The sequence below is a fragment of the Apteryx rowi genome, unplaced genomic scaffold (assembly GCF_003343035.1).
Source record: "Apteryx rowi isolate R43461 unplaced genomic scaffold, aptRow1 scaffold_258, whole genome shotgun sequence".
In the NCBI taxonomy this organism is placed as follows: Eukaryota; Metazoa; Chordata; class Aves; order Apterygiformes; family Apterygidae; genus Apteryx; species Apteryx rowi.
In genome coordinates, this window is record NW_020448952.1 from 36,640 (window position 1) to 63,319 (window position 26,680).

The 26,680-nt window shown below is 35.8% G+C and overlaps 2 protein-coding genes across 5 annotated transcripts in view; both read left to right on the top strand.

Annotated features, from left to right (window-relative positions):
• Nucleotides 1-6: 6 nt before the first annotated feature.
• Nucleotides 7-23,907, top strand: SLC35A3 (solute carrier family 35 member A3). 4 transcript variants are annotated; one of them, XM_026067302.1, is made up of 8 exons: nt 7-24; nt 12,038-12,242; nt 13,222-13,376; nt 13,473-13,595; nt 14,723-14,894; nt 18,262-18,380; nt 18,896-19,029; nt 21,488-23,907. In XM_026067302.1, exons 2-8 carry the CDS (start codon nt 12,056-12,058, stop codon nt 21,576-21,578), a joined length of 981 nt encoding a protein of 326 aa, XP_025923087.1. In that variant the 5' UTR covers nt 7-24; nt 12,038-12,055; the 3' UTR covers nt 21,579-23,907. The 4 variants fall into 4 exon arrangements, 3 of the variants coding, with proteins under 3 accessions (XP_025923087.1, XP_025923086.1, XP_025923085.1); XM_026067301.1 differs by lacking the exon at nt 7-24 and adding an exon at nt 3,361-3,589; XM_026067300.1 differs by lacking the exon at nt 7-24 and adding an exon at nt 7,509-7,739.
• The window catches only part of MFSD14A (major facilitator superfamily domain containing 14A), a 23,505-nt gene continuing 19,387 nt past the window's right edge, over nt 22,563-26,680 (top strand). The window contains exons 1-2 of the mRNA XM_026067296.1: nt 22,563-23,381; nt 25,764-25,801. Coding sequence (XP_025923081.1) covers nt 23,348-23,381; nt 25,764-25,801 — 72 coding nt within the window. The 5' untranslated portion in view covers nt 22,563-23,347. The remainder of the gene's footprint in view (nt 23,382-25,763; nt 25,802-26,680) is intronic.

A 26,680-nucleotide genomic window follows, 5' to 3' on the forward strand; every position in this document is an offset into this window, starting at 1 on the left:
TGGGCCGCGGCCCGGGCCCTGCAGGTGGGAGGCCTGGGCTGGGGCCGGGCGCGGCCGAGCCCCGCCGGGGCAGGGGCAGGGGCAGAGGAGGCCGTGTGCGGCTGGGGGCGTGTGGGAAGCGGGTCTGTGGCGGCAGCGGCGGGCGGGTGGGGGGCTCTGAGAGAAACGTCTGTAATTGGAGCGGCCTGGGGAGGGCGGCGGCGGTGGAGTTGCTGTGGGGAAGCTGCTGTCTGTGGAGTCGGGAAGGGATAAAGATCGGGTTAACGGCTGCATCGTTGTTGTTAGTAGTTGAGGCTCGCCTGGGTGCCTCTGAGGTGCGGGTGCTGGAGGTGCTCTGCTCAGAAGGCACTCGCTGCACTTGCTACAGCGCTGTATGTGAGATTATCAGAAACGCACACCTTACAAGTATCCTTGTAGCACCACGATTCCATACTGGGCTTTGTAAATTAGAAAGACAGTAGTAGTAGCAGTAGTAGTCAAAAGCTTACAGATTAAGTCAGAAAACCAAAAAATGCAGAGATAATGAACATAGTAAGATAAAATAATGCATATTATGGAATAAACTGGAAGGCAGAAGATAAATGCCGAAAGATACTTCCAGTTGTATCATATTTTAGTGAATGCTATAAACTATTTTGTAAATCAAAATGAGGGAGAATTGGAAACCAGGGAGAAAACTGAGATTGTTTTCTGCAATGGCAGGGATGTTTTATTTGAGGCATAAAGGACACAGACAAAATTTTTCTAAAACTGAGTGAGTACAGTAGTGGGAAGCTTATCTGTCATGTTGGCCTCTATAATAGGAGAGTTGGGATCTGAGAAAACCCTCACTTTTCAAGGAACAAATGTGCAGGCAGGCGAAGTGGGGGTTAAAATAAATATTGGTTGACATCCTGGTAGACTACTTTTTCCCAAACCTGCAGTGCTGCCTTCCTCCATAGGCACTGCAGGTGACTGATGTGAACGTATGTGGACCCAGTGGGCCTGACCTGTTCAGTCCTTCTCTACTCTGTTACTACACAGGATCTACTCCACAAAAACTGTCTCTGTGTAGACTCTAGCTCCATGACGCAGGCCTGCCTTTTATAAAAGAATAAGCAACATCAAATTTCTTTAAAGGCTGCAGGGTGAGTTTGAAGCAGATGATAGCTGTGGAGAAACTGGTTTACAATGACCTTTTCCTTTTGGAAATCTGTAACTCATAGTTGCCTTGTATATTCTTAGACATAGTGAAAACCCATGATAAAAATTACGATTCTTAGAGCTAAGGATCCATGGGTTAAGGAAACATGATGCTCTGGTTTGTAGAGGTAGAGTGTGTGGTGAAAGTGCAGGTTCTGGATAAGGCTATGATGGTAGTAAGTAGACAAACTTGCTTTATTAAGAGCAACATATTGTTAGGACAGGTTCTGTGTTCTTAACTGTTAGTACCACAGGGTGCCTACGCAGCCTACTTTCCTTATGCTAGTTATGCTGCTATGTTTGTAATAACAGGTACAAGGCTGGGGTCATCTTAACCAGGTACCCAGGGGAATCAAATCACATGTATCTGCTTAAAACGTTTCCAGATTTGGCAATGTTAGGCAGGGGCAACACATCCTTGATCTTTGGGACAGGCTTGCTAGATACAGTTATTCCTCTCTTAATATTCTTGAATTATTTGCAAGCTGGGCTTATTCTTCATCTGATACTTGAGTTCAGGCCCATATGCATGCTGCTTGTGCAGACTGAGTGCCTTCATAGGAGCTCAGGAGGCTGCACAGCTGGATTGTGTCAATAGAGGGCATCTCTGAAGGAGAAGAGGGGCTCTTAAAAAATCTATATCTCTTAAGATCCAGTCTAAGAATGAATGTAAGATAGTTAAGAGTTTGGGTTTTTCTTGTTTGAAATTTTGAACTTTCTTGTCTTATATTCGGACAGTATATTATTTAGATGTCTAATTTTATTTGTAACTACTAGGTTTCTGCAAAAGTGTCTACAGGCTTATTTATCTTCACTGTAGTATCTAGTTTGTGTCACTCTACTCAAACTAGGTCACTGTGATTGAGGGTGGCTGTACTGCCTCAAGCATGCAGACTTGATTAGTAATTCATAAATTCTGTTATTGTGAACTGTAGCTGAACCACAGCTGTATTCAGTGTTCAGTCTTTCAGCACCTTAATTCAAGCTACATCAGTGGCTTGGTATATCTGCTGGAGTTGCATTAGGGCAGTGCCTCGTTTTATGCCTAGCCCGGTATTGTCCTCATGTGTATGTTTGTGGAGGGGTGGAAACTTGAACTAAAACTGAGAACTGAATGACTTCTTGCTCCTGGAGTCTAAACGTGGCTACTAGGATCTTTCTGTCCTGTGATCTATACAATGAACACAGTGTATGTACTGTTTGAAAAGAGAGAGGCAGTAAGGCAGGTTGTATCAAATTTCTATGTTGGCAGGCAGAGTTTGGCTCAATGACTGTTGTGTCAATATAAAACTATTGCACTACTGTGCACATACAGGAAGTCTTCATCTTGTAAGAAGTACTGATGTTAGATTTAGTTCAGTGAGGGCCCGAGTTGCCTGAACACTGAAGGTTTATATTCAGTAGCTGAATCTTTAACACTCATCAACCCAAACCAAATGCTCATCAGTCAAATCTTATTTTGGGGTTCTTAGTTTTGGTATAAAGGATAAAGTAAAAAGAACATCTAGTCACAGGGAACTTTAAATGTCACATTTAAGATTCACAATTTCCAACTTTTCCTATCTTATGTATAGATTAGAACTGTGAGACCATTTTTTAATAAAGAGATTTTTTTTCAGACAAACTTCTTCCCACAAAAAAAAAAGCTTTGTGAGATCATCAAAAAAAACCCAATATAAGTGTTAAGTCTGCTTTTTGTTAGGTTTTCTGTAAACATGTAAGAAAACCTTACCTGAGTCCCAGGCAACTTACAGCAGTCTGAAATTGGACATGAGTTAATATGTAATTGCGTTCCATTTGTTAGACTTGGCAATGCTGGAGTTTCCCGATTGAATGATATGCCAGTGAATCACTGATAAAGCCTCCACTGAGCTTGGCAAAAGTCTAGGTTTTTGAAGCAAAGTTAAGAAGAAATCATTGGTTGATCTAGTAGTTGCATTTAAATGTGTAACTGTTCTGTGTATAAATGTTAAAAAGTATCAGCATGATTTTGAAAAGTGCAAGATAGGGTTGTGTTTAGGGAACTAAATACCTGTGTTGGAGCAAGGTCCATCGATTTTCTACTGTGTTATGCTTGATGTCCTTGTCGTGAAAGTATTATTTTGAATGTAGTGATGTTCTTAATCTTTCTCACCAGTTAAGAATTTTTTAATATAAATGGAGAAATTGAAAATACTGCCATAACAGAACCTTCACTTGAAAACAAAACTTTCATTGTTCAGTTTTTGCTAGAAAAGAAAGGAAAAACTTTGCTACAGGATTTGCTTTTAATAACGCTTCTGCTGAAGAATACAAGCACTGAGGAAAGAAAAACGTAGCTTCTTTTTACGTAGTGTACTTAATATGCATTGTAAAGTGTCCAGCAAGGAGAATGAGTAACAGACTGAAGAACAAAAGAAAGAGCAAGGTAAGTTTTAAAATGATGAAGTGACTTGCAGTGATTTAGATGAAAATTAAATTGTCATGTATTTGAGGAGGGACAGTTGAGAAGAATAGCTTATGGGAGGGAATCTATGTCAAATGCGAGGTAGATGGAAGATGGTAGATTAGTAGAGATATTTTAAAATGAGAAGGAGAATCTTTGAGATTATTACAAATATTTACAACATTATTATGGTTTATAAAGATCTTCCATAGATATGAAGGATTAAATGTGTTGGGGGGGGGTGAGGAAGGGTAAGGGAAATGCACTGTTAAGTGACAGAGGTCTGAATCTGGCACTTAAAAAAAATACTAGTATGTATGTAAAATCCTGTTTGGATACTAATTCAGCAGCACTTACTAGATCCTGAAAGGTCTGTGCGTTCTCATTAACCATCTGGGATATCGATTCCCATACATAAACTGTGTTGTTGCATTAGATACTACTTTTAGATATAAAGAAGACTATACTGACTCTGATAGCTTCTGAAAAAAGATTTATGGGATAGAACTTTCCTGTGAGAAATGTAGTTGGGTTGTAGTTGTAATGCAGATAGCGCGTTATTTGTACGCTCTCCAGCACAGGGAAGAGCAATGCACATGCTACACTGTAGAAGGAAGAGACTTATAAAAGTAGGCTCTTCAAGTTCAGTGAGCTAACTCTTACTCCACCTTTCTTGTCTGCTTTTCCTCCTTGTTGCCAGCTTCTTATTATATTTGTCTAAGTATAGCATCAGCACTAGGCTCATATTTCTTTTGAGAAACATGAGAATGCAGTTCTGTTTCTTTAATTTGCTGTCTTGCTTTCAAGGAGAATACACAGGAAGTGTGTCCATACCTGTTCCACTGGAATAAATTAGCATACTTGACTTTTCACATTTTTTCTTCCTTTGCATGAGGTAGACTTAATCAACGTTTATTTTGTGGCAGATCTCAGACACAGAACTTGGCGTACTGGCACCTGGAACTTAATAAACTATGCCCTTGGTTTTTTTTTTCTTTCTTTCTTTCTTTTAAGAGCCTGATTGTCTAATTCTCTTCAGCTTTATATTTTAACTAATGTGCAAATGCCTTTTGTTTGGTTAAGCATTTTTATACTCTGTAATAGTAAAATGAAATAGCAGCCAGCAATAGCAGTAAGACCTATAACTCAGCTTTTTATTCTGGAGGACCATCAGCAGTGAGAAWGTTTCACAGCTGAGCTGGAAGGAATGCAGTTCAAGTAATGCCATTGCTTTGAAGGTTGGAAGCATAATAATAGTTAGTAATTTTTTTTTTTAATTTAGCTTTGCTTGTGGGAGGGGAGGGAGGAGTAATGGAATAGTTGCCAGTAGAAGTTATTTTCATGTCAAATCTTTCTGCAAATCAATAGAAAATAATACAAGCATTAACTGAACTCCATAGCATGTGGAAGGGCTTTATTTCACCATTTTCTGTTACTTTGTATGCTTTTATTCTTATTACAGTGCATCCCTAGGCCACCATCTGGGAAGGCTTTTGCTTTCCTGCCTATGCAGAATCCTAGGCTCTGCCAGCGAGGTGTAGATTGCAGGAGGGGAGCCTGAAACAGCAGAACGTTTTACCTTCCCTCTGTCATGAATTCCTCTGGTTCTGTCTGTATGGGCATGTTAGAAAGATGTATCAGTGATAACTGTTAAACACGCTTTGATTTGTAGACAGCATGACAAGAGATGTATGGAAAACTGTTTTACATGACTTTTTAAATTGCATCTTACTCTGAGAGGTGCTAGGTACCTGCAAATAATAATCCCTAAATTCACTTTAATGCAGCCTATCACATCTTTTTGTTACCTCGTAGGTAAAATACAAATTAATAGCAGGCGTGGCTTTTACTGTGGATTGCTCAGTCAGATCCGTGAATCTAATCTGCTCTTTTGTGCTCTTTTATGTGACTCGCTGGAATTCGCTATTAATTTATTTTTTTTGTTTTGTTTTTTATCTACTTTTCTGGATAGTGTATGGAACTTTTTGTTGTTGTTGGATGTTGAATTCTTTTTTCAAGTTTTCTTTTACACATTTGAGGTAGTGTTTCTCAAATTGGTGATGGCTTCTCTTGGGAAATTTCAGAAACTTAAGGAAAATGAAATTTAATTAATTTAATGAAAAGTGAGCCAGCTGCACTGACTGTAAGAAAAAGTTTCTGTTAATTCAGGTTGTATTAATGAAATACAAGGCAGAATACTGAATAGTTTGGGATAATGAAAGAACTTTGTGTGATTGATGCAGAAGAAATGCAGAGCCAAATGCATGACATTTGGATAATTTGTGCATGAAACTTTTTTAATAATAAAAAAAAAAGTGTGAAAATGTAAGGCACCCTAACCTTAAAATATTTCGCTGAGTCTAAAACATGCTGATCAAGTGAGATACTTTGTGCTAGACAAAGTTGAACCTCACAGCCTTATGCTTGCTATATCTCAATATATTTGTATCTGCGTTGTGTGAAAGGTGGGAGTGCCTGGACCTGTGTGGTTGCTCTCTGCCCTTTAGTTCTCACAGGATGGTGTTAGGCTGTGCTTGCTGAAAGGATCTCCGTAATAAGCAGCAGAGCTCCAGCCTCCTTTGGAAAATATCAGAAGACTCTAGTCTCTGAGTTCTGACTATAGAGGTACTTCTTTTTAAAATAGGAGCTTATTCATATTTCCTTCCAAAGTTCTCTTTTTTTAGTGTTTTGGATATCTCAAACTGAAGTAATTTTGTCAGATCTCATAAGACCTCCTGCAAGCTCAAATATAGAATAAACTCATAACCAAAAGCTTAATTTTGAACAAGATTCTGTTACTAGATATATAGCAGCTGAGAGGATTAATAATTTATACCATCATATCTGTAAAGACAAAAGTCTTAAGGTTAAGAAAAGTCCCGTAATCTTCTTGTTACTGCTCATGTCAAAAATCCTGTTAATACCAGCAAACTTTGTTCAAGAACAGATAGCGAAAATAAAATATACACAGTATATTTACTACCTGTTAAGCCAAAGTGATTATGTTCTCTTGGCCTGAGTTAATACTTATGAAAACATTAAATTTTACCAGTATTTCAGGAAAGAGAGTGTAGGGATGATATAAAATCAAAACATAAAATATTAAATTTTAACCTGTTGTGGAGAAGTTGCTAAAGGAGATGAAAATCTGTAGGTCAAAAATTAATTCCTTCTGTCAGAATGAATTTTATGAAATGGAAGTATGTGATTTTCCACTTCAGAAAATCTGCTTCCTTTTAAAAGATATTTTTCAAACTTTGCACAACATGCTACTTTACCAGCTGAAATTATTGCTTCCTGTATATATTTTTCTGTTTCCTGATGCTGTAAAACCTTTACCAGATTCTTTTCCCTTATACTTTTAAGGAGGACAATACTTCATAATAATATCTGTGTTTTATCCACCAATGTTAACTGAAGTAGAATGTTACACGTAGTGTAAACACTATCTCAGCTTAGTGCATATTGACTTTCTGTATAGGCCTGCCCTTAACCTCTTCCTCTGCATTATATGTTGCTGGCTGTTGCTGTTATTTTAGGGTGTGTCTACATGGTATACTGAGTAACTAGGCAGAAGCAGGTGTTTGGTTTTTTTTTAACCTAGGTTAGTAAGATGAGAGGGTAATGAGCCTCGTAAAATCACTGTATTAATGTGACTACTCCGAGTTTTTGAATTTGCAAATGTAAATCTGTTTGTGTATCTGTGCTTAGCACTGCGCTGTGTGGCACAGATGCATCCTGCAGAGTACTGAGTAGTCTGTCCAAAGGCCAATAAGAAATCTAAACCTGGGTGTAATCCTGTGTACAAGAAATATGACAGGAACTTTCATTTTCAATATTGATTTAAGACAGCCAAAATGTGAGCTGTTACTGAAGGTTGGTTCATTTAGCGTATGGCTGCACAATCTGTTGCAAGGGGTGTAGCAGGAACTTGTGGCTAGAAGAACGATTACACCTCTGCTGGTGGTAATCTGTAAATCTAAACCTGCTGTGAAACAGCAGCTGATGACAACTTGGCTGTTGAAAGTTCTGTACTTGGCTGCTTTGCTGGGTCCAGCTCCAGTTTGCACTGAGTTTTATGAAGGGATATGCAGCTATTTTGCAGGAGGAGAAGAGAGGAAATGCTGATAAGGTATTGCGTGTGCTTAGCAGAGGGTGGTTGTTTGACTGAGATATATAAATTTCACAACTGCATAGTTCCTGCTTGATGAACCAGCTAGTTTTAAGTAAAGCATGAAAGCTGAAGCACCTGTTCTCTACAAGCCTGTCTTGCTGACCACTGATAAGACAGCTTTTAATGAATGTCTATTAAACGGGACATTTGGAGTCCATTTTGTGTGTATTTTGGAAAATCTGAATCTGCTTTAGTGAATTCTGGTAAAGAAATGCAGTGGTCTGCTCCTGGCAGCTTTTTGAGACACATTGTGTGACTTCAAAACCACTTGATGAATAGGAGAAGATGGATTTGTGGATTTGTCTGTGGAAGCAAGATTAAATTGATAGAGTTACTGTGAAAAAGTTCCTCTTTTTTTGAAATCATGATTAGGATTGCTAATGAAGACATGACTACAGTTCAAGATAGTGCTGTGGTATGTGTTCCTTATAGCTTTGCTGGTGTTTTTTTAAATAAAGCTGTTGTCTGTTGGTATGTTTTGATGCTGAATACTTTGATGCTCACTCATCCTAAATAAGCTGTTAGTGATACATGTTTAAAATTGCATTTTAAGATGCTTAGTAAATAGATGCTTGTATTATATGAACATTATTTTCTGATGCTGTGACCTATTTTGAAGGTTAAGGAATGGCTCTCTGAGAACTATGAAGGTTTGTAAAAACCCTTTGTCACTTTACAGGTTTGTTGAATGCCGAAATGTGGGTCAGAGAGTTCAGCAGAGATGTGCGTTCCCATTATTTGCATTTTGTTCAGAAGCATTTTGAAAATTGGAAGTTGAAGAGTTTAAAATTTTCATTATCTATAAGTGTGTTTTTATGAAATTTAGTGTTCACCTTAGCGATATATTGCAATTTGTGTAGCCAGATTGTCTGTTCTTGATACTAAAAAGTTAGGTAGATGGGAAAGGTGGAAGGAATTGTTTGAGCAAGTTGGCTCATATAAATATGCATTTTGCAATATTGGTCTTCTCCAGTAGCATAGGCATGCCTTTTTTATGAAGTTCACTTCTCTCTTTTCTCTCTGAAGATTTTTGTTTGCTTTCCCTTTTCTCCCTCTGTCTTCTCTGTGCTGTTGGTATTCCTTCAAGGGGTATGATCTTTGGCTTTTTCATTGTCTGACTTTCTCTTTGTCTCCTGAGGGGAACCATTCTTTTCTTCTGTTTCTCCTCCTTGCTCTCAGCTATAGCAAACCTATCCTTCAAAAACATTTCTGCTTGACAAACTGATTTTCTCCTCCATTTTGTTCTTGGGGATACATAATTCCATAGTTATCGTCTTCACGTAATGGGTTATTTCACCAGAACCTGTTCTTTGACAAATGTTAGCAAATCTTGAGTTTTGTCTTCAGTTTTCTTCTCCTTCATGTCTTTAAATCTCTGATCTATACCATCCTCTGCAGTTGCATCTTTAGTATTCAATTCATTTACTCTGTGAATTAAATGAGATCATGCTTCATGCAAAAATATCTTCTAAGGTTCCTTAAAAGAATCCTTGTGTGTTTCTGCATCCAGGCATCTTTTTCTCCTTTGCCAATAGACTTTTTAAAAAGTCTTTGAAGGCATATAATTCTTGCTGTAAACAAAGTTATTATGTAGGATGCAAATATATGGTTCATATTTTTGTGTCTGCCTGTGATTCAAAGTTAGGTGCAGGTTACTACAACACCTCTTAGGTATCCATGTCATATAGGGATTCAGCTGACTTCATATACTTGACTGGAGAAAATATATCAAAGCTGAGAACAAGATAAATGCAAGTCAAAAATTTGAATAACATGGCTCTCCAATCTCTGAAAAAAAACAATAACAATAGATATGAAGTACTTCTTGAGCTAGAGAAATGCAGACAGTGAAAAACATCTTCAGCCACAAATATTTAGCAGTACCAGCACGTTGTTCAGGTGCATGCACAAGACTAGGTAGTTCAGAGTAAAGATTTGTGTACCTGTAGATGTGCGGCATATATAAGGACAGCTCTGGCTTGTGCATCCCCTAAGTACTGCATGTGTCAGGTCTTACACTTCTGAGGTGAGAAGCACAAGAGTTGTCTTGACTTGCCGCTATTTTTCTTTTACTTGAAAACATGTTTGTTAACTTTTAATTATTGATTTGCTTCTGCTTTGACATTATAAAACATTGCTTTGTTATTGAATATTTAGGCAGCAAAGGCAGTCATTGTTAATTTTGCTTGGATAGCATTAATTTCTGTGTATATGGGACTTCTCCATACTTAATGGGAAGAATAGCAGAAAATGAAATAATATTCTGAATACCAGCGGTATGTTTTTGGATTTCCTTCTAATATATTGTGCTTCTAAAATGAGAATTGCTTTCTGCGTTAGTCTTCTGTACAAAGTTAATTAATAAATTGGTGGCCAAAGGTAAGGAAAGCCACGTCAACTATATGAAAGTTCCTGGTAGAGATAATGGTGATACAGTTTTTTTAGTGCAAGGTTTGTGGCGTAGTCAATGCATTGAGGAATTGCTCTTGCTAATCTATATGTACAGATAAGATTTTATTTTCTATTTACATATGTCATTTAGTGACATTGAGTAGTTAGTTTTTCTCAGTGCTATTTCTCCTATTTGCTATTGTCTGTTTTTATTTTATATAGCAGACGTATCTAGGCATACAGAGATGAATTTCAAGACACAGTTTAATACCTTCAGTAAGGATCAGCTGGATTATCTTTGAGACACCCTATTCCTAGGGTTCAGCGTATGCTTTGCTTAAAACAGATAGAATAGTCCTGGTAACTTTATTGGGACAATTTAGGCTTGATGCTATCCACATCCATAAGTATAGTTAGAAAACTCAAGACATTCAAAAATTTCTGAAGCTAAGATCCAATGGACTATCTTGCCCATTATAATTACTCTCTAATTGGTAAGTTAGTAACATATGTGGCATTCATATATACAGAGGGAGAACTCATGTTCCATTAAGATGTCTGATTGGGGTGTGTTAATTTTGATTTGTATTTGTAACTAGTAATTGAAAAAGTGATTTAAAAATGCGTATTAGTTATGATTCTAACCAAAATTAACAATCTTGATGCTCTCTGTACTCTTTGTTAGTCCTCTGTAATAAGTTAGTGCTTAAATTGTTGGCAAATAAAATCAACTTTGTGAAAGTTCCTGGCAGAGAGAATACTTTGCAGCCTTACTGGTGTAAGGTTTGTGGTGTGCTCAGTGCAGTCCGAGAAAGTAGGTACAGATCCCTACACGCAACTCTTTCTGAGTAGAATAAGCAGCAGCACAGGACTAGCTAGTGCTGTCACCCCTGGTGCCTCTCTAGCCCTTGTCTTCCTTCCCCACAACTCTAAATTTTCTCCAGCTTCAGATACAACTCTCATTTTAACTTAAAGCAGCCCAACCATTGCCATCTCTTATGCTGGTACTATGTCATCTGGCAAGGCAGAGAGTGCAACATGAAAAATTTTGGAGAGGCGAAAGAACGAGAAGATGTCCCCAGAGCAGAGAGAGTTCCTTGCAGCAGGGATATGGGGCATTGTGCACTACCACAGTGTGGGCCTTCCTTGCTTTGAAGAGACTTCCTGAGCCTTTGCTTACACAGAGAAATCCATGATTGGTTGAACTTGGATGATTTCTTAATGTGAAACCAAACTGGTTTCACAAAATTGGAAAACTAATTATCAGTTAGCATCCTTATATGACTTTTTTTATTACACGTATATTTCATTTAATTTCCTCTATTAATTATCACTTCTCCCATTATTATAATATGGTTCCACATTTGTAGTGATATTGAAAAACATTTTTAAAGTGTTGATTTTTTTTATTATCAGATTGTTTGTTGTTCTTACCAGATCTTTGGGCATGAAAATAATTGATTATTCGTAACTGATATGTTGCAATTCTGACTGTTGAACAGAATGTTTCTCTTCTGCTTATTTTAGGTATCAAAGTGTCTGTTTGTTCCCCTCTGGATTCAGCTTTAAAATATTTCTGTCAGTACACTGTGTGAAAATATAGACCATTGTCACACCTTTCTCATATAAGGATTATTCTTTGAAAGATTTTTTTTTTTTAAGGGGGGGCGAATTGTCTTGTTACGTATGACCTACTAATTTAATTTGTTAGTAACTTGTTTTGAAGTAGTGAATATTCATTCTTTTGGTATTTGTTTTGCTTTGCTGGCTGAGTTCCTTGGATAACTTTTTTTAATATTCTGATTCTTAACGGAAATGCCTGTCACACTTTTAAGTGTGTGTTTGGGTTTTTTGTTCTGTTTCAGGAAAGCGAAAGTCAAGAAATGTCTACCAATTTAAAATACCTTTCCTTGGGCATCCTGGTTTTTCAGACCACAAGTTTAGTTTTGACCATGCGTTACTCTCGGACACTGAAAGAAGAAGGACCTCGTTACTTATCCTCCACCGCAGTAGTTATTGCTGAACTTCTGAAGATTTTGACCTGTGTTTTATTGGTCTACAAAGACAGTAGTATGTGTCAAATTTTGCACCAAATAATTTTCCTAATTGATATTTTGTATTGTAGTGGCAACTGCAAAACATACATTTGAGTACAGGCATATAACAAAGCATTTCCCTTCTCGTTTAGGAAATAGTCTTGGGAAGAATCTAATCACGCTTCATTTCTCAACACACTATATAACATGTTGTGTATTTGCTGACTCTTTAAGTTGGTGTGGGTACTGAGGAGTGCAAGAATAGATTCCTACTAACAGCTTTGAAGTTTGTGTTTGCTCAGGCATTTTATGAAATTTGTAAGTAGCAATAGGAAAAAATGAAAAGCTTTAAGTGTGTCCAAAGCATGAATGATAATGTGAAAGCCTGCGATGAGCAGAGTCGTGCAGATGTGGAAGAGAAGAAGCACTTTCATTGCTACAGAAAGCAGCACAGTTTTAAGCTCAGAAAAAGTTATATTCAGATTTACTCTAGTTCTTATTTTGTGTGTTTTATACTGAATTTTCCAGTTCTTTGACATATGTATTTGGTGTTCAACAGTTTAAAAATATCATTGTACATGCTTAATTGTTGATAGTTCCATAGTCAATTAAATGCGCAGATGAGACTGCAGATAAAGTTGAGGGTTTAAGTATAAGAGAATCTTATTAACTGAAGAAGAATCTACTTTTGCATTTTTAGGTGATCTTCTTCCATGAATCTTCTCCAAATGTAAAATGGTCATCAATATGTTTTACTTAAAATATTTTGAATGATAGTTTCGGTATTCCAGGCTACAGCTAGACATTTTGCAGGCAATTTTTGTTTTTTTAAATATAGGAGCCTTATGAAAACCAAACACACAATTTAGTATTTTGAGTTTTGATAGCTATGATAGCTATAAAAAGGGATCAACAATCTTAAAGAACAGAATATAACTATCTTGGGGGTTTTTTGGGGGGGAAAGGGTTTGTGTTTAGTAAATATCTATTTCTTTTATTATTTCTTTGGGTAGAGTGCAATTTACGGACTTTGAACAGAGTGCTGCATGATGAAATCCTTAACAAGCCCATGGAAACTCTCAAACTTGCTATTCCATCAGGAATTTACACTCTTCAGAATAACTTGCTATATGTAGCATTGTCAAACCTAGATGCAGCTACCTATCAGGTATTGTATATTTGGATTTCTCAGCAGGTTTTGAACAAAAACATGGATATTGTGATAATAACTTTTTCTGTGGGTGGTTTTTTTTTTTTTTTTCAGGTTACATATCAACTTAAAATTCTTACCACAGCATTGTTTTCTGTGTCCATGTTAAGCAAGAAACTGGGTGTATACCAGTGGCTTTCATTAGTAATCTTGATGACAGGAGTGGCATTTGTGCAGGTAAATATTAACAGGTGGTTTGTATTTATTTAATGTGTTTATTCAAGGCATGTGGATTTCTATAATGACTGTACAGTTCCTGATTCTTCCAGCTGCACACCAAAACCAATGTATGTCCAGGAGTTACAAATCACAACTGGCCAAGGCTAGAGATTGCCAGATGAGGCTCACAGGCAAAAGGTGACACCTCTTTGTGGTCCCAGTGCTCTACTGTAGAACGAGACGGCATCCAGAGCAACCTGACAATCACAGAGATAGCAGTATTTACTAGCACACTTCTGATGTCAAGGATTTGGATTCCCAGACCTTCTGTGCCAGCACAGGCCTGCTGCTTGTCTTGTGACATATTTTCAGCCTGGCAAATTCATTTGGCCCTGTTCAAGAGGCAAATGTGGCCTCTGTTCTAAATTGATACAGGTACAGCAGTTTGTACTTTTCGGAGAGCAGGATCATGAGAATAGAGACTGTTCTAAGAATTTTTAGCATATCCTAGAAATTTTTATTTAAAACTTAAATTCTCCAAATTAAATTTTAAATAATTTTAAAATTTAATAATTACAAAATTCGGAACCAAAAATTCTGATAGTACTTAACAACTCTTCAGTATGTTTTTGTCCACAGCATTGCATTTTACTCTGCAAGCATTAGGTATATGGTGAGATTTAGCTTCCCAAAATTCAGTTTATTTTAGTTCTCTGCATAATCACTGAAGAGAGACTCTTTCAAATGACAGTGGTTTTCTGAATGTGCCTATATTTCTGTAGAGAACAAGTGGGTAACTTTCAAATGGCAAAAGTCAGTCACTGTGCATCACCAGGATAAAAGTCATCCTGGGACTAAGAAACAGTGCCAGTTTATAAAACATGTTGGATAAAATCCTGAGCCTGTGTAAGTTAATGGGAATTCTCTCAGTTAAGGCCCAATTTTACTCCCTACTAAAATGTAGAAAGAAAAATTGTGGCTTTGTAGTTCTTTAAAATATGTACAGTGCAAAATATAAAACTGTACTAGCATATGATTGTCTGTATTTATTAACTGTTACTATTGCTAGAAAACAATCTTGCATTTTATAAATGCTCATGACTTAATTGTATGAGTGAAGTTTGTATAACTGTTTTTGCATCCAGTGGCCTTCAGACTCTCAAGCAACAGCTGCTAAGGAGCATTCAGCAGGATCTCAGTTTGTAGGCCTGATGGCAGTTCTTATAGCATGCTTTTCTAGTGGATTTGCTGGGGTTTATTTTGAGAAAATTTTAAAGGAAACTAAACAGTCTGTGTGGATCAGAAACATTCAGCTTGGTAAGTTTGAATTTAGTCATCTCTTAGAGCAATATTGCATTCAGAAGAATTAAGATAAATGTGTAGAAAACATCTATAAAAATATCAAAAACATTTCAGTGTTCTGCATAAATGCRGGGGGGGTTTTAAGCTTGGAATAAGAGTATTGTAAACTCTGCTAGCTGGAATTGTAAGAATTGCTTTTTGATCTCAACCTAGTTCTTGATTTAAGTTGGTTGAGTATTTGTAATTTCTTACAGAATCGGGTCATTGAATTTGTATTTAAAATGCACTATAGAATGTGTCTTATGCAGGATTTTATGCATCCTTTGTATTTAAAAATGCTTGTCTTTTAAACGAACTCATTTAAATTAATTCATATTTATATTGTGTGTGTGTGTGTATATATGTATGTATGTGTATATCGATATATATGCAATAGTATTAATTCAGTTTTTTCTTCCATAGATTTCAAAAGCACTGGCAATTCATCTGACCATTTTTTGGAAAATGCAGGAGCATTAAATCAAAATATGTTTCTAAATCAGTATTTTGAGACATTTTAATGTTTTTTTTTTCTCTTATACCTGGTAGACAGTTTTTATAGGTTGGCATTTTTAATACAAACTAGAAAAAACACTCTGTGCTTCATGTATAAATAAAGCTGAGGTAACGGCTTGTGATTATTTCAGTACAAATGTCAGGGCTGTACTGTTCTAATAGCCTTACCTACTATGCACTTACTGATAAGTAAATATCTTCTACTTGTAGTTCTGGGTCTAGAAGACCTAGACATTAATGGTGGCAGAATTGGTCCCTTTTCTTGAATGGGCTTTTGCTCACCTTAAAGCAATCTTGTCCAATTTATGGGGTTGGAAATCCCACAACAGCAATATATATATATTTTTTTGTTCCTCTTTTGCATAACCGATTGTTGGAGTTGCCCTTCTTCCTCGAATGGATTCCCTCTAGTCTTTCCCTGTAGGCAATAATTATATTTATTGTATATTTAAATAAATGCTTTTGGCAGAATTTGAACTTCCTAACACCTTGGTACAGACTCTTGATCAAAATGTCAAAAAGCAATATTTTTTCCCCTTTTTTTCCTGTTGCTGTATTTTAATTATGAATGGTTTCACTTACATGTCTGTAATGTTTTGAAACTTGAGGGTAGAGGAGGGAATCCAAACCTCTACTTACTAACTGCTAATATTCATTGAAATTGTGTGTATTTAAACTAAGGTTTCTTGAACAGGGTGTTAGGGATACATCAGGAAAGGATATGCTAGGGAATGTCTGGAGGCATGGAAGGACAGGTGGCTGGGCTTGGTCCAGGATTTGAGGCAGGATTTGGTGCTGGCTTGGAGCTATAATGTAAAATCTGTTGCCAAGGAAAGCCAAGAGCAGGAACAGAGAGAGTGTATTTGCGCTGGGAGCCCTACTTCTGCTTGGCCTCACGCTGCTGTGGCCATTTCCACCCTGCCTAGCCAGGGCCAGCTACCCTCACTCCCGTATCTGAACAGAACCCTTTATGCTCCCCTCTTTCTACAGCCCCTGTACCTGTTTGCCGTATAATTTGAATGGCTTTGAATTTGGAACAGGTGAAAAGCAAAACCCAAGCATCAATCCTTGCTTGTTTCAAATATGGGCTGCCAGTCCATATAGCTTTGGAGAGAGGCTGACAACTATTATTGACTATTATTGTTCTGAATTTCCATGCTAAAAACACTTTGACACATGGTAGTGCAGATATCTGAAACAATTTCCAAATAAATGTTCATAATCGATGAAAAATCAATGATCTCTTATAAAACACTCTTCAGACTTCTTTTCTACAGTGCACAAAAATATGTATGAAATCAAATGGGTTTACCAGTTTGACGGTTGGCCTGGTGATATGTTGAATGTTCCAATAATTGCTTTGTGAAAACAGTGAGATCAAAACAGATTGACCCTTAACATAAACTGCCTAAGGTAGTGTGTAACTGGGGTCGTAGGGTATGAAGACATAAATGTGATAGTAGTGAGAATCAGATCACTTGAATTTTTTTTTTTTTTTAGAAAAACATTTTTTACTCTTTCAGTCATCTTTATTTGCCTCAATACAGAATTTAGTAGAATCTGTTTCCTATTAGGTTTGCTTTCAGTTGAGAAATGAAAAGAATTTTGTCATATTTCGTAGAGGATTTCTCGATGCAGCTTTTAGAAAATATTTAAAATATGAGATCACAGTTTCAAAAATACTTTAATGTCTCCTTTCTGCAAGTGCAAAATACAGCTACCCATTCAAGACAATATATCATTCAGGAGCAAGTCTGTCATAAGCAAGAGCTTTTAAATAGAGCTTTTATTAAAGCACAAACAACAAAAACATACATCTAACCTGATTTTCATGTCCATATCCTTCAGAATTCCTGCAGAATAAATTGAAAAACAATTATTTGAATAGTTTTTGGAAAATTGTCTTCATACGGAATTGTTAATGCATACCAATATTTCATATTAGAGATCTGTGAATAATTGATTTCTTTTGAGTTTAGCATATTAATCAGAAAGTAAAAGCAATCGGTTTACTTTGAATCAAATGTAAGTTTTCTTATTTTGTCTGCAGACAAATTTGTTTCATGTCAAGTGAAAGGTTTTATTTAGCTCAAAACAATGTCCTTCTTTTCAGATGCAAAGAAATACAGTGAAAATAGAGGTTAGCTTTTCACAGAAGTTCAGAGTCATAGACGTTTCCCCCCCTCTTCCTGCTCAGGGTTAGAGCCTCCATCAACCGTGGAGGAGCCTGAGGGGATTAGAACCAGTTTCCCATCTTCTAGAAGAGCACCCTTCTCACCAAGTAAACTTCACCTTAGCTCAATTTCTTTTTTTGACAAGGTTAAGTCTACTAGTAAACATTCATTGTGCCAGAGACTGGATCTGAGGAATCCCACTTCCCAGATCCCTGTCTGAACTAGCAGACTTGTAAGTCCCTCTCTTGCTGTGTCAGTGACCATCTCCTCCTCTGAAATCTTACCCCATTTTTCTCTCCAGAATATACTGTGACTTCAGCCTATGGTCATGACTAGTTTCAGGAGAACTGAAACTGTGTTTAAGTGAATTTGACTATATACCATAAACAAAAATCATCCCATTCCAGTAGGAAGCAATGTAAGATAAGTCTATAACAATGTCCTAATGAAACAATCAAAGCTGTTATAAGTATGGAAACTTATTTTTAAAAGAGAATTTCTCTCTGAACATTGATTGCATTTAAACGTGGTGGTGTTACAAATGTCAGTTCTATTTTAAAATTTTACATAGGTGAGCAGGCCTTGATGACAAGGAACCTGTTTGCATGTTTTTTCATCTGCAGCTTTTGAATCAATCAATCTTTCACTTTCAGGATTTTTTGGTAGCATATTTGGATTGATGGGTGTATATATTTATGATGGAGAACAACTGTCAAAGAATGGATTTTTTCAAGGATATAATAAACTCACTTGGATAGTTGTTGTTCTACAGGTAAGATTCTTAAAATCACATGTTTCTGTTGAAGACACTTGGGATTTGTTCTTCTATAAATGACAGGTGAAACTAATGTTTGCCCTTAAAGCTACTGAGAATTCTATAGTCAAAAGTCTGGTCCATCACTATTAGAATAAATCTCTAAATAAATAAAAGTCTGGAAAATTTTGAATAATTATTATGATTAAGTACTGTGCAAAATAAAAGTGTGTAATATTATTTCTTTTGTAATATTAAAAAAAAACACTAATAAAATCTGTGTTCTTGCTTCTGTGGCTAAAAATATGTATATAAGCATTTTCCACTAATTTTATGTTGGTAATATGATCAATGATTTCTCTGTTGGAGAATGAAGAGCTTCTCCAATAGTTACCTTCAACAGTGCATATCTGTAACACCTGTAATGCTCCTAGAGACAGACAGAAGCTTTTCCTAAAGTAAGTGCATGTTGTTAAAATAGATGCTCTCATTGAAATTATAGGGTTGCAAATCTGAACCTCAATCTTTTTCAGGCACTTGGAGGCCTTGTGATTGCTGCTGTTATAAAATATGCAGACAACATTTTAAAGGGGTTTGCAACATCTCTCTCTATTATACTGTCAACACTGATTTCCTATTTCTGGCTGCAAGATTTTGTCCCTACAAGGTAAGAATTATTTTCCATGTGTACTGGGGAAAAAAAAAAGTATTGAAAATTCAATGCTTACCAGATACAAGTGCAAAAATAAATAAAAACAATCCAAGCTACACTTCATAAAAGGCTTAGATTAAACCTTCACATAAATTATGGCATATTATAAAACTAAACTTTTATGCTTAAATTTTGCAGTACAGATGGCAAGGTTTAGTTTTCTCTAAAATCCAGTCCTCCACAGGTCAGGAATAACTGAACATCTCCTCTCAGTTTTTAGTGAACCACTCTCTTACTGCTTCTGTGTTTTAGTTCACTTTTCCTTTCTCTTCTTTTTTTTTTTTTTTTTTTTAACCATTTGTTCTTTAATGTACCGAAATCTTTTTTCCTTTCTACCCATTCTCCCTCAGCTTGTTCAGCTTGTACTTTTCTCTGTTCTAGTTGGCCTTGTTCTAACCCTGTTTTCACCCTGTCTCCCCTTTTTTGTTCTCTGGGTCTTACTTTGCTTTTATGATGAAGCCACTTCTCTTTAGGTCTGATAGGTGGCTGAGGTTGGTATGGCTCTACGCTTTGAACCAGGCTCCCCCCTGCTGGCTCTTCTGGATAAGGCTGTGAAAAAGGGATTGCCCATCTCTGATTTCCTCCTTGTCCTCTAAATGGACATATCTTCCATAACTCATCTCATCACAAGATGCGTTATGGCTGAACAGCGATAGGGAGGATAATCTTTTTGTATGGCTTTTTATCCAATCTCAAAACAGTCTCTGAAAGAGATAATTGCAGTCGGACAAACGTGGAAATTATACCACAGGGATTAGTTGCTCAGGGATGTCTGGTAGTCCAAAGACAATTTTTTCTTTCTAAAGCCAATACCATATTTAATAATTAAAATATTTAACCAAGAAAGAGAGAAAAATAGTATATGGTTCCAGGCCCAGCACACTGTAACCTGACATTTTGTGAATCTGATTTTAGTAGCTATGTGCACTGCTGTTTTATACATTGATAGATTCTGGAATGATGACTTTTATTTTGGCAGTGCGTGTTAATGTATGGAGTTTAAAAGCAATGTGCCTACTTTCAGATACATTGATAGGACCTACTGTTGCTTATAATGGCCCTACATACGCTACGCATACTCAAAGTGTAAAAATATTTTGAATAATTTTGACTAGTTTTATTTCTGATACAAAGAAACTTATTTCTATCTAAAAGTAGTATTTGCAAAGTTTGCAGGAGTTTATTTTAACATTCAAAAAAAGGGATTAGAACAACTATTGGGAGCTAAAAAAAAAAAAAAAAAGGAACGCTTTAGACTTAAGACTTTAGATTATAAGTAGTCTACACTTGTCCTGTTAAACAAAAACAAATATGGAACGTGGTTTAAGAATTTTTTGTGTTCAGTTGGAAATTAATAAGTAACTTGCTAGCCCCTGCAAACATGATCAACATGGAAACATTGGTAAATAATTAAATGAGACGGAGCCAACTAGCAGCATGCAAAACTTGGCTCTGTCTCATTTAATAAAACTTGATTAACATGAGTTGTTAATCAGAATTAATCTTTATTATGTTGCTTATGCACATTGAATTTATTTGAACAAACTCATTACCTGTTTTTTTTCAACAAACATTTCTGATTGTGATAATAGATATAAGTACCTACGTGCTCAAATGTGTTGCAGTGAAACGTGGAATAGGTTAGCTGTGTTCTCTGAAGGCTTATCACGTAACGCACCACTGTTCTTTAGTGTTTGATTCAGAAAATCAAATTGTGAATATTAGCATGTCTTTTTAACAGGGTTCTTTTCTAAAATGTGTATTTATTGTCTAATGACCTTGGATATTTTATTTCAAACCTGTAGTTATCTAAATACCATGAAAGGCCCTTATGTTTCAATACGGAAGATGCTTTTATTATCTCTGTTGTATAAATATTTATGTATCTGTCATATTAGCCAAAAAAATAAGATTTACTGACTTGCAGACTGGTTTTTGGGAAGCAGTGGTTTGTTTTGACACAAACTTCAGACTTCTAAGGAAACATAACTCTGACACAATGCACATAAAACATTAAAAATGGTTAGGTAGCCACAGTAGTTGCGCTTCTTTAGCTTCAGCTTGCATTTTGCATATCGCTTTGGTCAAAAGAAAGAAATATAATATTGGTTTGATTATTCCTTTGGCAGTTGCTTCATGAAACTGGATTTTTGTTTAATTTTCAGAATATGTCAGTAAAATATTACATTATTTTGCTTGTTCATGGATGCAATTTTGTTAATTCCTTTCAATTTTTTCCTATATCATTCTCCAAGAAAATAAGGCAAATCATTCATTATAAATTGGACAGATATAACTTATCTTGATTATATTCTCATAGAAAAAAATATCCTTTATTTTGGATTGTGTTACCTAATAAAATTTCATCAGCTAAAAACAGCTAACCTTTTCTTTTCTTCCCTATTCTATTTAGCGTCTTTTTCTTCGGAGCCGTTCTTGTAATAGCAGCTACTTTCCTGTACGGTTATGATCCGAAGCCTGCAGGAAATCCCATTAAGGCATAGTGGACTTCTGTACCAGCCTGCTTCTCAAGATCATGTGTTGGTGCCTCGCTGACAGTGGCGTGTGGGAGCTGGCATTGTGCGCTGGAGGGGAAGGGTTGCTACGCTGAATCTAATGAAGAAGTACTTATGAGTAGTTTTGAACAATCAGAGGAGTTAAAGATGGATGATGATACTGTATGTAACTGATGGGAAAAAATGGCAGGGGAAAGCCCAGTGCAACTCACTAATAAAAACTTGAAGGGAACAAAAAGTTTCCAAGAAACTGCAATTAGGAATGTTTACAGCTTCGGCCTGGGATTGCATCAAAAGAAATTACTGTTTTGACTGCTGCAGATACGTCCTATGCACTCTTTGAAAGAGCACATGACAACATTGTCAGATTGTATGTTTTTGCAATTTGACTATATTTAATCTTAGTAGATATGTTTTTAACTGTCCATTTACGTGAAATCAACTGAATATACATCGTAGTCCTAAAGTGATGGTTCTAATTAGAATTCCTTATTAAAACTGTGAAAATTGAAGTATGATTGAAAGACCTTTTCACAATATCAAATATTTTTATATTTTTAGAAGGCTGATTAATAACAGAAGTCTGCATTCTGTTGCGTATATAAAACTATTGTGAGAATGTTAACATTCTCACCTAAGTACACAAAGGGAGAAATTCAGAGTGAAAGCTAGAAATCTGTGGCAGTGCTCCAGCCTTCCTCAGGATGGCCATTAGTGCTCCCACGGACCCAGGAACCCTGTGAGCACAGGCCAGAGGTTGCTGCAGTAACCTCGCACTATGGTTACGGTTGGGATGGAGTGCTTGCTCAGATGCAATGTTCATTCCTTGATTTTTATTGATTATAAATCAACTTGTTGGTAGAACCTTTAAAGTAGTTTTTATGCTTTAAATATCCAATGGGGATTTTTATTTTTTTTTAACTACAGTTTAAAAAAAACGCCCATAATAAATATTTTAAAGGCATTACTGTTGTCTGTAACAGCTCCATATGGAGCCATTACAGTATATCATCTGTATGCTGTACTGTACTTTGTTACAGAGGGGTTTGTTTGTTTGTTTGTTTGTTTTTAAAGCATTGTTTACTCATGAAGGCTTTCTCTCCAAGGCTTTTTCAGTACATTTGTACATACTGGCTTAGAGTCCTTGAGCCAACAGACCAAAATGGGTTCTCTAGAGCTATTCAGTCTAGTGGTGGAATTACTTTAATGGAAATGTAATTTATTGTGCAATAGGTTAATATAAAAGCATGCTGTCCTTTTGTTTTGAACCCAAAAAAACCCAAAACCCCAAAACCTAGAACCAATCAGGCTGTTATGAATACTTTGCTTGTTAAAGTATTTACGTATCGCCAGAAGCAAACACAAAAAATGGCAGAACTAATGAACAAAAAAAGCTTTCTTAATCATTTGTTTTCAGGAGGCCTTTTCACAACGGGTATTAATGTAAATGTGGCAAATATAAAGTGACTTCTCATCCATGGGTTACACTTGTAAAGGTATGATTTTATACGAAAAGATATCAACAGTCTCTTAACTGTAGAATGACAAGTGGTGAAAATGTTTAATTCCTTTTTTTTTCCCTCTTCATGCTCTTTTTCATTTCTTTCTTATGCTAACGAAAACATTGTGATGAGAGATGTTTTTAAAAGTTTATTGAAGTACGTCATCCAGCTTTCCAGAACATCTTAGTGATGGATTGACAAGAGAGGATTTCATAAAAGTGCTTTGAGATTTATTTTTTTAATGAAGTATTGTAAATGCAGAAGGAAAAATTCCACTTACATCAGCCAAGTAAGAATGCTACTTTCTTCTGTTGGTGCTAACATGGGTTATCAAATTTTTGTTTGTAGTATTGGAGTTAAAAAAAAAAAAAAAAAAAAAAAAAGTTTTCCGAGTTATGCCAAGGGTTTGTTAAGCTTTCTGAACTGTAAATCTACCCTGGCATGCCATAGTAGCAGGAGCAGTGTTAATAGGTGGTCAAAATTCTCCCAAATTACATTAAATAGACATTCTACTTCTAATATTAAGTCTTTCACCTATAACACTCAATGTGGCAAAATCTATCACAAATTACGTATAGTCACTTTACTGAAATACAGTGTGAGGTAAAATGTATGCATGCCATAGTGGCTTACAGTGTTACTACACAGAAAGTTTAGTGCAGGAAGGGAAGAATGCGTTATTCTCTGAAATGATTTGAGAAGTGTTGGTAGTGATATTGTCTGAATTGGAGTTTGGGCTGAACAGTAATACTTATTTCATGAGTCACAGTAGAGGAAATGTTCAGGTGATATTAATTGGTTGGTTACCTGAGAAATTTCTTAAAAAAAAAAGAGAGAGAGAGAAAGAGAGAAAAGCAGGTTGAGAACGCTTTATAACCAGTTGCACAGTAAGGAAGCAAATGGGCTAAAAATCACCACACTGCTGAAGTGCTGTTAAATATAACCCAGTTTTAATATGCACCAATGTACTTAAGCATCAGTTTAAAGGAAACAACAGAAATCTGTTCTCTTTGCCTTTGAATAGAGTAGGTCATCTCATGGCTTACAATATACCTACTGTACTAAGGAACAGTAAATCCTGTCTTTAGAGCAGTGACTCCACTTTTTCAATTTACAGTTTCATTAAATTTTCCAGTGGAGGTGTGGATGCCTTTAAACACTTTGTATGCATTCTTGCTGTGAAGGATGTATGAATTTGCATTATTTTACCTGCCTCTCCTTAGCCCTTTACAAATACTCTTAGGCCCTTCAGGTTGAAAAGCAATGCTCTAGAAAGAGGGAAGCGCATATATGCTTTCTGGGAAGAGAAAAGATTTGAGGAGAATTTCCTGATCTCATAAACCTCATGACCTTTGCAATTTGAGAGCCCATGTGCATTTTCNGGGGGGAGGCAGTTTTAATTCTACCACTCATTAACTAACCAAAGATGTATAGCTAGTACAAAACATTTGGAAACGGAGGATAGTATGCTTTGAGTTCACCGTAAAAGCAATCTGTAGGAGTCATAACTTTCCAAAAATAAATCTGGCTTTCTGAACTGCTTTTCTGAAAGAAAAAAAAGACCATGGATTTGTTAGTTTAGTTGTATATTTAGGAGGCTAACCTATAGTTATCATAATTTTATTTAAATATTTATAAAGTTATAGCAAGGTATTTATTTGCAATAACTTGAATTTTGTGTTTTGTTTTGTTTTTAAGACTTGCATAATGGGAGTACTGGTATTTATTGAATACTTGGGTATTTGGTACTTTTACCCTAGAATCTCTGGGATACATGGTAAATGTTGAAATAACAGTAAGCTGTCAGACCTATGTTGAAAGCAAAATAAATCAGCAATTCATGGTGAAAAAATCTTGAGTGTAATTAAGTAAGGTAAACTTTTCCTTAAACATTGTATTTTTGTGCTATCCACAAGTGCCCATTAATCTTTTTTTTTTCTCAAAGAATTCATATATAAATTTATAGTTCTATTAAACTTCTTTGTTTTAGGCAAATTGACACAGCTCCTCCTTTTTTGTTTGCTTTAATAATGATGGGTAGATTAAAGTTCTAGTTCCTGCTTCTACAAAGTAATGTGTGTTTTTACTCTAACTTTTTAAAAACATTGCCATATTTTTCCTCAAGAAATATATATTATTTTGGTAGTATATGCTTGTGTTTCAGTCATTCCTGCAGTCCTGTCATTGATTTTTAAGAATATGTAGTTGTTTTGTGTTCCTAACTTATTTTTATGGCTGTAATTCAAAAGAATGTAATGGATTTTGTTAAACTGTTTCAAAATTGATAAATTTCTTTGCTGTCTGTAAATTTCATCTTATATTTCCTTATCAGCCATTCATGTTCTGTTGTACTTAAGCAATCATTTTCAAATTTGAACTCATTATTAATTTCTGTCCTGTTGACAGTTTTTCTTGCTAGATATCATGAATGAGGAAGATTATTACTTTTTTTTAATCTCCTAAATGCATATTTTTGTAATAATGAGATAAAAAAAAAACTTTTTTGTGTGGTTTTTAAAAGGTAGTGTTCATGGTATTATACCATTTATATGGTAGTGTATCATTATATTACATTACCTACAGTGTTCAGTTCTTGTAAGTAAGTCTAAGAAATGTTTTCTTGACTTTTTGATTGTCCTGTTCATTTTTTAATGTTAATTTTTTTCTGCAGGAAGTTATGCCAGAACTAAAGAGTTTCACTCTGTCCAGGTGAGCTCATTATATTTAGATATCTAGAGTGAAGATATTTTGTGGGGGGAAAATGCAAGGGGAAATGCAACAAAATACATTGTATTAATTAGGTGATATCTTCTGCCCCAGTTACTGTGAATCCAAATTTCCTCCTCAGTTGAATTTATAACTTTTTCTAGTTATTTCTTGCTCAGGTGAATTAATAACTCTTTTAGAAGCAGAAAAATCTGTCCCAAGGTGCAGTACAGTGCTCATTCTTGAATGACTGCTGTGCATTTGCATCCAAAAGTAGAATTTGGCCATGACATTTTTAACTATTTCTTTGAACCTTCTGTCATTGTTCTGCCAATAATTAGCCATATTGATTTCATTAGCACTTTATAGCTGAGTAACAGTTGCTTATATGCTAAACCTGTATCTATATGTGCTGCCATGAGTAACGTTTTTTTTTAAGTTTTTCTTTATTGTCAATATATTTTAAATATATGAGCCCAAATATAAATTATATATTCATATGTTGTTGAAAAATTTTGGGGTACTCATAGGAGTTTTATATGTTAATGTTTCTGTGTGATTACACCATATACAATTTTAATATATGGTGCTTCCCAGCAATTTGGAAGCAGGTTATTTTCAGTATAACACTGCTGAACCATAGAATGCAGTTTACATGATCTATTACAGTCTTCTTTTATCCATAATGGGGTAAAATAGTATATCTCTCTTTTTATGTGCAGATAAGGTCACTTACAGTAATATACAAACTGGCTGTAATTAAGTACAAGCTTTACTGAGAATATGATATAAAACTGTTTGAGATCTTTATAAATTGAGAGGGTTGCCTTTTTGCATGTTTTAGAAAAAATAAAACCTAGGTAACCTGGAAACAATGTTTTA